This window comes from Convolutriloba macropyga, chromosome 1 (assembly GCF_964194025.1).
Source record: "Convolutriloba macropyga chromosome 1, txConMacr16.3, whole genome shotgun sequence".
Classification (NCBI taxonomy): Eukaryota; Metazoa; Xenacoelomorpha; order Acoela; family Convolutidae; genus Convolutriloba; species Convolutriloba macropyga.
The window spans coordinates 73,586,731-73,598,973 of NC_134468.1; the positions used below are offsets into that span (position 1 = coordinate 73,586,731).

Sequence of the window (12,243 nt, forward strand, 5' to 3'; positions counted from 1 at the left end):
GCGGCTGTTATTGAGGACATCGTTGTTTTTTTTTAATTCGTCGTCTCCATCGCTTATTCTTACGACCTGACTTCTTGAAATTGAAAGACTTTTTCAATGACTTCAGTGACTTCTACTGCTTTGCAGTTAAATTTTGTATGCGTGATGTCGTTTCTGCTTTTAGATTGATTGCGTGACTTACCTCACTCTAAAAAATGACTTCTTAACTTACTTATGGAACTTTAAACTTTCTGAACATTTACTAGTTAAAGATCAATTGTGTGCATCTAAGTAGTGCCAAATCATGTGATTTTTTCACAATCTACTCAATAAAACTTCTGCTCTAACTTATTTAATCTAACTTGAAAATGCGAAATCTAATCTAAAATTTGAATGTGACAAACTATACATTCCTTAGCTCTATGTTCTGAAATATATGTATTTGAAACTTATAGGTATTCGAAATTTGAGATGCAAAGCAGAATAGAATTGAAATGATGCTTACTTGTTTCGAGTTGCGCTTTGTATCTTTGGTCTCAGTGGCCTGTCTTTACCTAGGGTTTTAATAATAGGGTGAATGAGCGACTCGTATATAACGAAGACTGTTTATCAGAGGCTTTGAGAGTAATCTGAAGTAAATATTTTTTTAGCTGGGAAGCTGTAAGCTGAGCGAAGCTATATTGCGGTGCTCTTGGTTTTTACAATTCAAAGAATTTGAGTTGTATTGGGGCGCTGTCTTTTTTTAAAGATCTGTTCACACATTTTCATGATTTTTGAAGTCAAATTGGAGTAGTGATTTTGGTCCCGCCGAAACAGGAAATGGAGCGAAAAAGCGAGTGGTTTTGCGGCGTGAAATTTTTTTGCTCTAAATTTAAAGTAGAGTGAGAAAACGGTGTTTGAACAACAATTCGCTTTCTCTTTAGTGGTTTTTTGTTCACATGCGGCAATTTCACTTTGGTTTTTACTGTTTTTTTTCGATTTTTTGGATCGGATTTTTTTCTAAATGGTTTTCCCAATCTATTCATAGTCCGTTCTTGGTCTAAATTTTTGTTTAGTCAATGAAAATTCTTTGAATTGTACGTCAGGACCTGTCCTGCTATGTTTTTTTTTGTTTCGTCGTCTGACGCTCTTTTTTCGTTTTACATTTGTTCACACAGCAAAACTGAACAAGTCAAATTTTCTGAATGACTTCTTCCTCTCACTTGCGGCATTTGCGCGCGTGACGTCATTTCTCACTCGCTTTAGCAAAAGTTTTTAGGTTATTTGCTTGATTAGATTTTGATCATACGTGACTTAACCTCACTCAATAAAATGACTTTTGCACTTTAAAAAACTTAAGTTTAGTTTGGATTTGTTCAAGGTCAAAGGAACTCAAATGTGCAGTAAAGGTCCCTAATAAGAGGTTTCTGTGGGATGATTTTTGACACGCTTTAATTTATCGCTGAAGGTTTTTTGCCTAGTTTTTTGAGCGGCGTCAATTTTTTTTTCAATTTAGATCTATCTGTTTCTATCTCTATTATATGGCACGCAGGTCTATTGTTTCGCAGCTATTCCGGCAATCTGCCGGCTATGTTTAAAATAGTCGTCTGTTTCTCATTTTCAAGATAGCTAGGTCAGTTCTGTAGCCATTTCGGCACTCTCCTGTTTCTTCAAGTTCACATAAGAATTAAAATGTTTTATGGTGACACGGCTATGTACTCTTGAATAGTTCAAAGGCAATCGAAATCGAAATTAGAAGTGCATTAATGGTCAGAAGCCTCAATGGTAATAAAAGGAAAATACCAGGATAATAGAAAGGAAGGTTTACCGTAGAGTTGTCAAGTTGTATTTGCATAGGACTGTGGTTGTAAAAGTGGCCTATCAGATCCCTAAGAGCCTGGCAGCCTCAATAGTTGAGGAGAACAGCAGCATTTCGTCATAAAATTGACTGTCTGAATCTAACCCAAACAGTCTAGTGGTCTATTAAAGGGCTGTTCGTCTATCTGTATCTTATTTCTTTAGTTGTTTCAATTCATGGAAGGCCACAAGAGTCTATCGCAGGTATTTTCCGTCAATCTGCCGGCTATGTTTTAAAGTTTTCATTCATATACCATTTTTTGCTGTGCTCTGTCAAAATCGGAGTTATGGGAATCAAGCGCGGCTATTTTCCGGCAATCTGCCGGATGTTTTATGTTCTGATTTCACTTTTAGATTGAATTGTGCACTAGCTTGTCAAGTATTGCTCCTGGCCTGAATTGCTGCCATTAACTTTAGGCAATGAAACTTAATGATCTGTTTAACAGCCGCGAAACAATACAGGATATTATGGGCGGGATCGTGTTTTAGTACAATTCAAAGAATTTGAATTGTATTGGGGCGCTATCTTTTTAAGATCTGTTAACACATTTTCATGATTTTTGAAGTCAAATTGGAGCAGTGATTTTGGTCACGCGAAACAGGAAGTGGTGCGAAAAAGCGAGTGGTTTTGCGGCGTGAATTTTTTTCGCTCTAAATTTAAAGTATAGTGAGAAAACCGTGTTTGAATAAAAATTCATTTTCTCTCTAGTGGTTTTTTGTTCACATGCTGCAATTTCACTTTTTACTGTTTTTTCTGATTTTTGGGATCGTATTTCCTAATTTTTCTCCCACCTTATTCATGGTTCATTCTTGGCCTAGTTTTTTGTTGGAACTACATTGCCATCTCTCGCTAGGGCTTTTTTCACTTGCGGCATTTTGACATTGATTATTTTTAATTGCTCTTGAACGCAGTTCATAGCAATTATTGTAAACGTGTGTGTCTTTTTTAATGCAAATTTTTCGCTCTAGAATTTTGCGCTATTCTTCTAGAACATTCTTTGACTTCTCAAGTGACTTTTTCACGCTTTCGTTCATCATATTTGAGTGATCTCTAGTGCTCCGAAGTAAAGCTTGTTGCTAATATAAAATCGGTTGCAGCATATGAAAGTTAAGTGACGCGTAGTGCAGTGGTTAGTGCGGGTGGCCATGGATCGGGAGGTCAGTGGTTCGAATCCCGGTGGGGTCGAGGTTTTAAAGAAAATTGATCTATATTAAAGACCATGAATTAAATTGCCTCGCCTGTCGTTCAAGAGCAATTCTTCCGACATTTGTCGGTTTATGTTTGAATTTGAGTTTTTGTTAAATGGTTTTCCCAATTCACTGATAGTCTGTTTTAGGTATAGTTTTTTGTTTAGTCAATCAACATTTTTTGTACTTCAAGACTTGTCCTGCTTTTTTTTTTATTTCGCTTTACCTTTTGATCACATTTTTCGTTTACGTAAATCACAATTTTCACGTTTGACTTCTGACTTACCGTTCACTGTTTCATATGAATGGATTCTAATTTTCACACATCGAATTACCTAATGTAGTGAATACGGTCAATGTCAAAAATGCGAAATGAAAAGAAACGGTATAATTCGGTAAAGCCCGGTCTTTAGGTCAATGCATTAGGTTATCAAAATTCATTAGAGCGATTGCTAGCTGATATTAGTATTAAGCTTAATTTCCTTCAGTTTAGAAGCTGAAGCAAGTATAGATTTAGAATCTAACTGAAACTGCACCGCACACTGACTTAGAACAATTTACATTTTTGAAGCTTAGGAAAAATTTTTGTCAATTTCAATCGTTTTTCTTTTTCTGTTTCAATCCCTATATGCGTCTAGCGCGTCAACGGCGGCCATTTTCCAGCAATCTGCCGGCTATTTTCCAAGATGAATTAATCCTATTGCTTAATAGCTACTGCAGCAATACTCTTGAGCACGGTAGTGAAATTAAGTAGTAGTTGTATTAGTAGTGAATTCGGGTATGTTTCCCAGGGCTTCATTTTGTGCCCTGTGTCAGTCCAGGTTCAGTTGTCAAGTTTTTTCCAATTCTTACAATGGTCACACCTGAAATTTATAAGCCAAGATTTTTTGTTTGTTAGGCTGATTTGAGTTGTGGAAAAAGTGCCAGTATGCTTTTGTCATAGTGTGTTTGTTTATTTTGCATCCAAATTTTTGAATATTTCTTTTTACAATTTTGTACAGTTTTTCTTTCGGTGGAAGAAGTTTTCATCGCATTTGAGTAGTCGGTTAGTTTTAATTTTAAGTTAACCTATACAGTGTTGCCTTGTCCTCTCGTCTTCGAGGGCTTTAAAATTTTTTCGAATGTCATACTCATTACTTGCAATAGCTAGGAAAAGAAGATCATGCAGTTCAACTTAGTGACAGAGTGGGATGAGTTTTAGGCTAATGAGACGTTCTTAGTAACTTTGAAGTGAGTTTCCTAGAATCCATTTAGTGGCCTTGATCTGCACTTTTTCATTTTTTTACATGTTGGTGCGGTTTGGCAACCATGCTTGTGAGCAGTAAGTCAGTGCTGGAACAATATAACCAGTATAGCAAATCTTTTTGTTTGATGTTGAGCTGATCGCTGACATATTTCGTTTTTGTAAAAAAGCACGAGTCGCTTTTTACACTGTGGTTGCAGTTGCCTTTCCATGAAAGGTTTGATGTAAATATTAAACCAATGTCTTTTTGGGAATCAGTTGGTTTGATTTCCTGGCCGATGTCGTGAGCTTACCCCAACATTTAACAACTTGCGTTTGTGTGCATTTGACTTCACTCCATTTTCTTGGCACCAGTCTTCAATATTTTTTGCGCTTCTGTCTAATTTTGCCTGATCATGAACAATGAATTTATAGTAGTCTGCAAATCCTAAACTTCAATATCGGGGTTTGCATCTGGCAAGTAATTGATATAAATTAAAAACAATAGTGGTCCAAGTACGGAACGTTGTGGAACTTCACTTGTTACGTTTTCCAAACGTGAACAACAATTGCCAAGTTTGACAAATTGTTTTCGGTCTTCTATCTATGAGTGCATGAGTAATAATCTAATCTCTCCTACTTCAAATCTTTCGAGTTTCTTAATGAGAAGGTGATGTGGTACTTTTATCAAAAGCTTTTGCAAAATCTAAATAGAGGATACTAATTGAAGTAGAGGATCTATCTAAGTACAGGATCTAAGTGGAGGAAAAGGACGAGTGACTTTCTCAAAGTTGCTGAGCAAAATTTATTAAAATTATATACCAATGTTATCGGGTCCGTTTGACTGGTTGAATGGTAGTTCACTTGATATATTTGTTATCAATTTTTCTGTTATATGCAGAGGGTTAAGCTTTCACCTGAAGAATGCTGGTTTGTAATCAACTTTGGTACTGTACATTTATTGGAAGAAAGTTAAAAAGTTCTAGTTTGTGATGATCGGTTCTAGCGCTCGTGTTTGCATAGCTTGCAATTGGTGGTTTGGACGGACTGTTTCCTATTGCCTCAAGATGTTTCTGTATTTTACTCAACCATCGCCCTGCTAAAGTTTTTGATTCAAAATTTGACTGATCTTTCAGCATTTCAATTGATATTTTTTTCTCAAGCTTCTTTATTTTAAGTCTCTTGCTCAGATTCATTTTCTGCCATCGTTTCTTTTTAGTTTCCAGTTTCTTGATGAGATTGGATGTTGATGTTGCTGCCCACGGGGGAAGTGAAGCCAGATGCCGCGAGACTTAAAGAATGTTGGCTTCGAGGATCTCGTTTATCCATTTGTAACCATTCTTGAACCAGGACGTTCACGTTGCTGTAGCAGTACGGATCGAAATGTGATTTAGTAATTTGCTCGTTACGTTCTCTCAGTTTGCTCTTTTGAAAGCAAATTTGATACTTCCAGTAGATGTGTGGGCATGGATGAACGTGGTCAATTAAGTGCAGATTGGGATGTGATCAGAGCAAGGTCTTTGATTTGTGGAGTATTTAGAAAAAGGATTTTTGTCCAAGTCGCAGCTTATAATTGGGTTGAGGGTGTTGACTAGGACTACATAAACTTGTAATAATCATTATTTGAGCTCATTAGTTCCCTCTCAGTTTCGGAGAACTTTGTCTCCAGTCAGTGTCAAGTTTTCAGATCTGATTTGAGCGCGTTAATTCAATTTCTTTAAGGAGGTTCGTTAGTTGTCCAAATGACCACAGGAATGGACTTCCAGTGGGTGGATTGTAGACACAGCAGATTAGTACAGGTTTTGGTTTAGTGAAGATTTTGATTGCCGCATAATCATCTTGTACTATGCTAGGTTTACTTGCTCATGTTCAATCGAATTTCGGATTCCTATTAGAACACTATGTTTAGAAGTGAACATATCAGGGTCCCTATCTTTTCGATACAAGCTGTAATTTGGCAAGAACAATGCAGTGGTTGTCACATTTGGAGTGAGCCAAGTATCTGTGAGATAGAGGAGATCGTATTTCAAGGTTGCGATTGTGTTAGGATGCCATTTTTCTTTCTAGGCTTAGAAGGCTGACGTTGAATGTTATTTTGATTGAGGTTAATCAAAACCCATTAATCAATACCCATCTTCATCTTTTGAGGAAGAGTCTTCAATTTTTGTGTTGGAGTCAATGTTGGCCTCCCATGTACCATTTACCTTTACTTCAACTGTTAGATTTTGAATACGATATTCTTTGCGAGCAATTTCATTCTCGTCTAGTAGTTTTGGCGGGTTTTCAGACATTTGTTTTCTTTTTAAGCATCGAGTGGCGAGAATTCAGGGTTCACGAAAAGTTGCCTGTTGAAATCCTTTAAGCGATAAGCAGATTTCAGTACTAGGTCTTTGGTGATTGGGTTTTCTAGATGTATCAGAAGGGTGCGTGGGACTGCCTTTGTGGAGTCGTATTTTCCAATGCGGTGAATTTTGCTAAGTTTCTTGTCTTCGTTGTTGATAAAGTCGAGCATCTCTTCGACAGCCGCCATCTCCATGTGAATTCGTTCATCGGCCGATTTTGACGTGAGCTCAGGTACTCCACGGACGAGAATATCAAGTCCGTCATTTGATTTTGTGCTACGAAATGCTGTTTTAACCAAACCTTTTTTACATTTCCAAGGGTCTGGACGAAACTTTTGGTTTTTTTTCAGTTCACCACTAAGGTCAAATTTTACTGTCTTTCATTTGGTTTGATTTTTCGATACTTTTTGCAAATTTCAATTGTTCCTTGATTTCAATGAGTTGATCATCAATTTTATAGGTTTTGTCAATGGCAGTCTTTGTTAACTTTGCAGGTATTGCAGATGTGAAGGAGATTTTTGTCTGATTTGATCAGGACGTCAATGTCGGTCTTTTTGAAACCCGTGCTTTTAGAAGTCATTTTCATGACTTTGTTGCACAATAATCACGTGAATTTATGCTTCTCATTGCAAGAGTTGCAAAATTGTGATTCTCTGGGTGACATTTTGGGTCAGCACTGTACAAATTTTTGGGATTTGCTGTGAACTCAGTAAAATGGAGAGGGACAACGCTTATTTTTGTTATGTACTGCCTATGAAACCAATACTGGCACCGCCGGCAGACATCAACTATAAATTTACAAAAGTATACAAACTGGTAGTGTCTCTGGAACCAATTTTGGTACCGACGACAATGAAAAGAGGAAGTGTGAATAAGAATGATAACGAGCCTTTGGAACCAATGCTGGCACCGACGGCAAGCTTAGCAAATGATCTTTTTTAAGCCTGAAGAACCAATACTGGCACCGACGGCTTAAGTAGATGAAAAGACTGGTAGTGTCTCTGGAACCAATACTGATATCGACGACAGAAAGAATGAAAACCAGAAGTTAAGGAGCCTATAGTACCAATACTGACACCGAAGGCAAGCTTAGCAAACGATCTTTTTTAAGTCTGTGGAACCAATACTGGCACCGACGGCTTAAGTAGATGAAAAGATTGGTAGTGTCTATGGAACCAATACTGGCACCGACGATACAGAAAGAATGAAAATCGAAAGTTAAGTAGCCTATGGAACCAATACTGGCACCGACAGCTTGAGGAGAAGAAAAACGTTACCTTGTATTAGTAGGTTGGATTGAAACAGCCACACTTGCATAAATTTGTCTCACACTGAAACTCTTCCAGGTGACCAGCTATGTTCAGGGCAGTCGATAAGTAAACAGGGGTTAGGTTTTTCTGCTTTAGGATTGAGCCCAAGTTACTAAGGGCGAGTTGATTCAGGTGGACGTTGTCGTTGCTAATGTGTTTTTGGCTAATGTGTATGACTGATGCTTCTTTATTCCCAGCGGGCCTTGCAGGCGTATTTTCGACTTAAGCTGTTAGTAGTTTGTGTCCGCTTTTGGTTTTCAGAGGAATCGCCCCGATTCGGTATTCAAATGGCGTGCACTGTTTTATTTTCATTATTGAGTTCCTCGGCTACTTCTTGAGGTTCTTGGGTTGACGGCAGATCGCCTTTGAATAGGTCGTTACCGCCAATGAAGATGACAATACGATCGTAAGAATTTGAGCGCCGGGTAGTGACAAAATATTGAAGTTTGGAAAGTTGAGATGTTTTATTTGGGAGTCTTATTTGAGAGAATTATATTTTTTGAGGCCCAACTCTTGAACAAGTGATAGCGCATCTGGGAATATACAGCAGCAAAAAGTGCCCATCAAGCTAGGAAGAACGAGCTTTACATGGATGCTGTAATAACTGATTAATTGAGTCCTTGGCTTTCATGTAATAATATTGATACCACATCGCTGACCTAATATCTTGACATGATTGGTATGAGTTTTTGCAAGGCGAGCGAGCTGATGAACTATTTTAGGAGATTTACGGAATGACTAAATCTTCATATTTATTGAATTGAAATTGTAAATCAGCTGAACCTGAGATTAAGCACCACTTATTGCTATCGATCCAGTAGTTTATGCTTTTCAAGGGAGTTTTCTATATTTTTGAATGAGCATCCACCAGCTTCTACATTTGTATCATCAGCAAAGAGACAGACTTCCACACTTTTTCAAACTAATGGTAGGCCATTAATGTATGAGAATCAAAAGCGCCTAAAATAGAATAGATCCTTGCTGCATACACCGCAATTCAATTTGCACCATTTAAAATGCTAGAGCGTCGTGGTTTCAAAGTCGTGAAAGTGTTGCCATTATTTGCGTTATTGGGCAAAAATAGTGGACCGAAAATTGAAAATTACGGAAAAATTTCAAATCTTCATGTTTCAACATTGAGAACTCCTCAAGACGAAAATCGAAACGCCCTGCAATTAAAATATTTTACTTCTCACGGGCCCTCTCTAATGATACCCTTCTACGATAAATGTATCGGCCATATTCGACTGAATAAAAAGTGGGCCACTATCGTCCCCTCCTCCTCCTCCTCCTCCCCCCCACCACTATTTGGGGTCGGAACAATTACGCTAGAAACAAACAAACGTTATGTGAAATTTAATTACTCTGTTAATTTTTACAACGTTGAATAATAAAGATGAACTTAGCTGTTCTCTGTACTTAGTGGTGGGTTGGTTAAACGTCAAGTACTGTTTTAGTGGAAGGTGAATGACCTCTGTTTGGTCACGTGCATGGACAACTTAGACAGACTGGCGTATATTGTCAACATAGACAAGACTAACAGGTTAGACTTTGCTCCAGATTATTCCATCCTCCTTAAGCGAATATTCTTACTTGTGCTTCGAACGAGTAGTGGTTAGCTGAAAGGTTTTAAAATTTTCTTATGTTTCACTTAAGTTTTAGTGTTCATGCTGGTGTTCAACTTACATCTTATCAATACCAGTGCCGTTTGATAGCTGATTGTAAACTATAGCTGTAGTTTTGAGAATTAATAGCGTCCCAAGTCCTGTTTACTCGAATATGTGATAAAATACTTTTGATATCTTACGTTTAAAATTTTTACCCTAGTTATTAATTGCTCTCAAACAAAGTAGGCTGGCAAATTAGTTCACATGCGGTATTTAGTTTTAGCTAACTTCTTCGGTCATTTAACCAATTCGGTCCACAGTAGTCGGCAAAGTTATGCATTTTGTCGGAATTTTGTCTAATTTTCGTTATGCTAAAGATTTTTGACGTCTAGAGTGGGGATTCGGCATTTTGTCTGTTCGGCATTTTGCGTGGGGACTCGGGATGTTCGGCATTTTGTCTGTAATTTTCAGTTGTTAATCTGTTATTGTTTTTCTATGTCGATTCATGGTAATGTCTTGGTGTAGTCTCTAATTTATTTCAATTAATTCAAGATGTCTTATTTTTTTTCGGCTTCTGACTTAGTTTTTTTGTTCACACAGAAAAGCTGAATGACTTCTCTCATTGACGGCATTTGCGCCCGTGAAGTCATTCATTACACTTTTGGGTTATTTGCGTGATTAGCTGTTGGTCATTATGTAAATGAAACTCTGCAATAAAGGTTCCCGATAGAAAAGCCTCTGCGGAATGAAAATTAGGAAGATATATGGTCAGGTTATTGGTTTTGCTACTTTCGACTTTCTTGATTTTATTAACAACCGCCCTCATCTTCTTAGGAGGCTATTTTTGCACTCCTATTTTTTATACTTCTTCGAACAAAAATTTGTTTCACTTTACCTCATTGTGCCGCTTTTTCGACATTTTGCCTGAAATTTTTTTGACCTCTCTAAGCTAGTTTTATTCTTCGCTCATTCTGCTCAAAGTGTTTTTAAACAGCAGTTGCTCATAAAAGTGATCTAAAATGGACAGAATCAGTGTCAAAAACGAAATCAAAATTTGGAACAGGATATACCATTAAAGCCCAATTTTAGATGCCCGCTATTTTCATACATCAATTATTTTTTCCATGTCTGTTCTGTCAATCCTTATCGGAGTTATGGGAATAGTTGAGGCTATTTTCTGACAATCTGCTGAGTATATTTGGTTTTGCCGTCTGTTTTATTGGCTGTCACTGATTGGGCAATGACCTTATCTCAAGGTACTTTTAGATTAGTTATCGGGACGTCTTATTAGATCGCTTGAGATACTTTATTGATAGACGCCCTCATTTTTTCGGCAGGCTATTTTTGCGCTCCTATTTTATTTTTTACTTCGTTGAATAAAAGTTTGTTTTGCATTACCTCATTTTACCGCTTTTGCGACAGTTTGCGTGAAATTTTCATGACTTCACTAGGCTGGTTTCATTTTTCGCTCATTCTGCCCAAAGTGCTTTAAAACAGCAGTTGCTGAGCAAAGCAATCTAAATTGAACCAAATCATTTTGAAAACACGGAATCCAAAATAGAAAATGGGATAAACCGGTAAAGCCCAATTATAGATGCCGGCTACTTGACGTTTGTTCTTATAGGTTGTCTTGTTTAACATCTCTAATGCTTATTCGTATTGATACTAGCCCTGTATCCTCTCATTAAGTAACAGGGTATGGCTAACACCAAAATGAAATCAAAATAATTCGTTTTTTTATTAGCCGCGAAGCAATAGCGGCTATTATTGGGGACATCGTGTTTTTTTTTAATTCGTCGTCTCCATCGATGATTCTTTCGACCTGACTTCTTGAAATTGACTTTTTCAATGACTGCAGTGACTTCTACTGCTTTGCAGTTAAAATTTGTATGCGTGACGTCATTTCTGCTTTTAGATTGATTGCGTGACTTACCTCACTCTAAAAAATGACTTCTGAACTCACTTATGGAACTTAAAATTTTATGAACATTTTAGTTAAAGATCAATAGTGTGCATCTAAGTAGTGCCAAACTTATACGCCCTAATTCTTGAGTATTAGTCTTGAGTTTTTGATTTCGAATATCAATTTTGAAAAAGCTCTTCTAGGGTTTTTTCCTTATAGACCGTATGTGTCATAAAATTGACTGTCTGAATCTAACCCAAAAAGTCTAGTGGTCTATTAAAGGGCTGGTGGTCTATCTGTCTATCTTATTTCTTTAGTTGTTTCAATTCATGGAAGGCCACAAGCGTCTATCGCGGGTATTTTCCGGCAATCTGCTGGCTATGTTTTAAAGTTTATATTCATATACCATTTTTTCTGTGCTCTGTCAAAATCGGAGTTATGAGAATCAATGGCGGCTATTTTCCGGCAATCTGCTGGGTATGTTTGTTGATTTGTCATCTAAGTGATTAGTTGGCTGTGCTATAAAGGTCAGTTGATAATCTGTTGTTTGTACCTTATTCGTCATCGATAATTGCGGAGACCATTTAATCACGCATCAATAGGTCAATGTGCGATCTTTTCAGTGACGTCTACCTGTCAGCATCTGAACTTTTGTACGTAACGTCGTTTTTCCTTGCCTTTGGTATGCGTTTTTAGGTCATGTGATATTTTCAGTCTTCTCAATAAAACTTCTGCTCTAACTTATTAAATCTGACTTGAAAATGCGAAATCTAATATAAAAATTTGAATGTGACAAACTATACATTCCTTAGCTCTATGTTCTTAAATATATGTATTTGAAACTTAATAAGTATTC

General features: G+C 37.2%; 1 protein-coding gene and 1 pseudogene across 1 annotated transcript in view; both read left to right on the plus strand.

Moving 5' to 3' along the window:
• LOC142350031 (uncharacterized) overlaps positions 1–12,243 on the plus strand; it is a 131,881-nt gene that overhangs the window by 64,359 nt on the left and 55,279 nt on the right. Inside the window, exons 10-11 of the mRNA XM_075401972.1 lie at positions 4,535–4,585; positions 9,335–9,420. Of these exons, the coding sequence (XP_075258087.1) occupies positions 4,535–4,585; positions 9,335–9,420 (137 nt within the window). The remainder of the gene's footprint in view (positions 1–4,534; positions 4,586–9,334; positions 9,421–12,243) is intronic.
• Positions 1–12,243, plus strand: part of LOC142342488 (uncharacterized) — a 371,331-nt pseudogene that overhangs the window by 24,716 nt on the left and 334,372 nt on the right.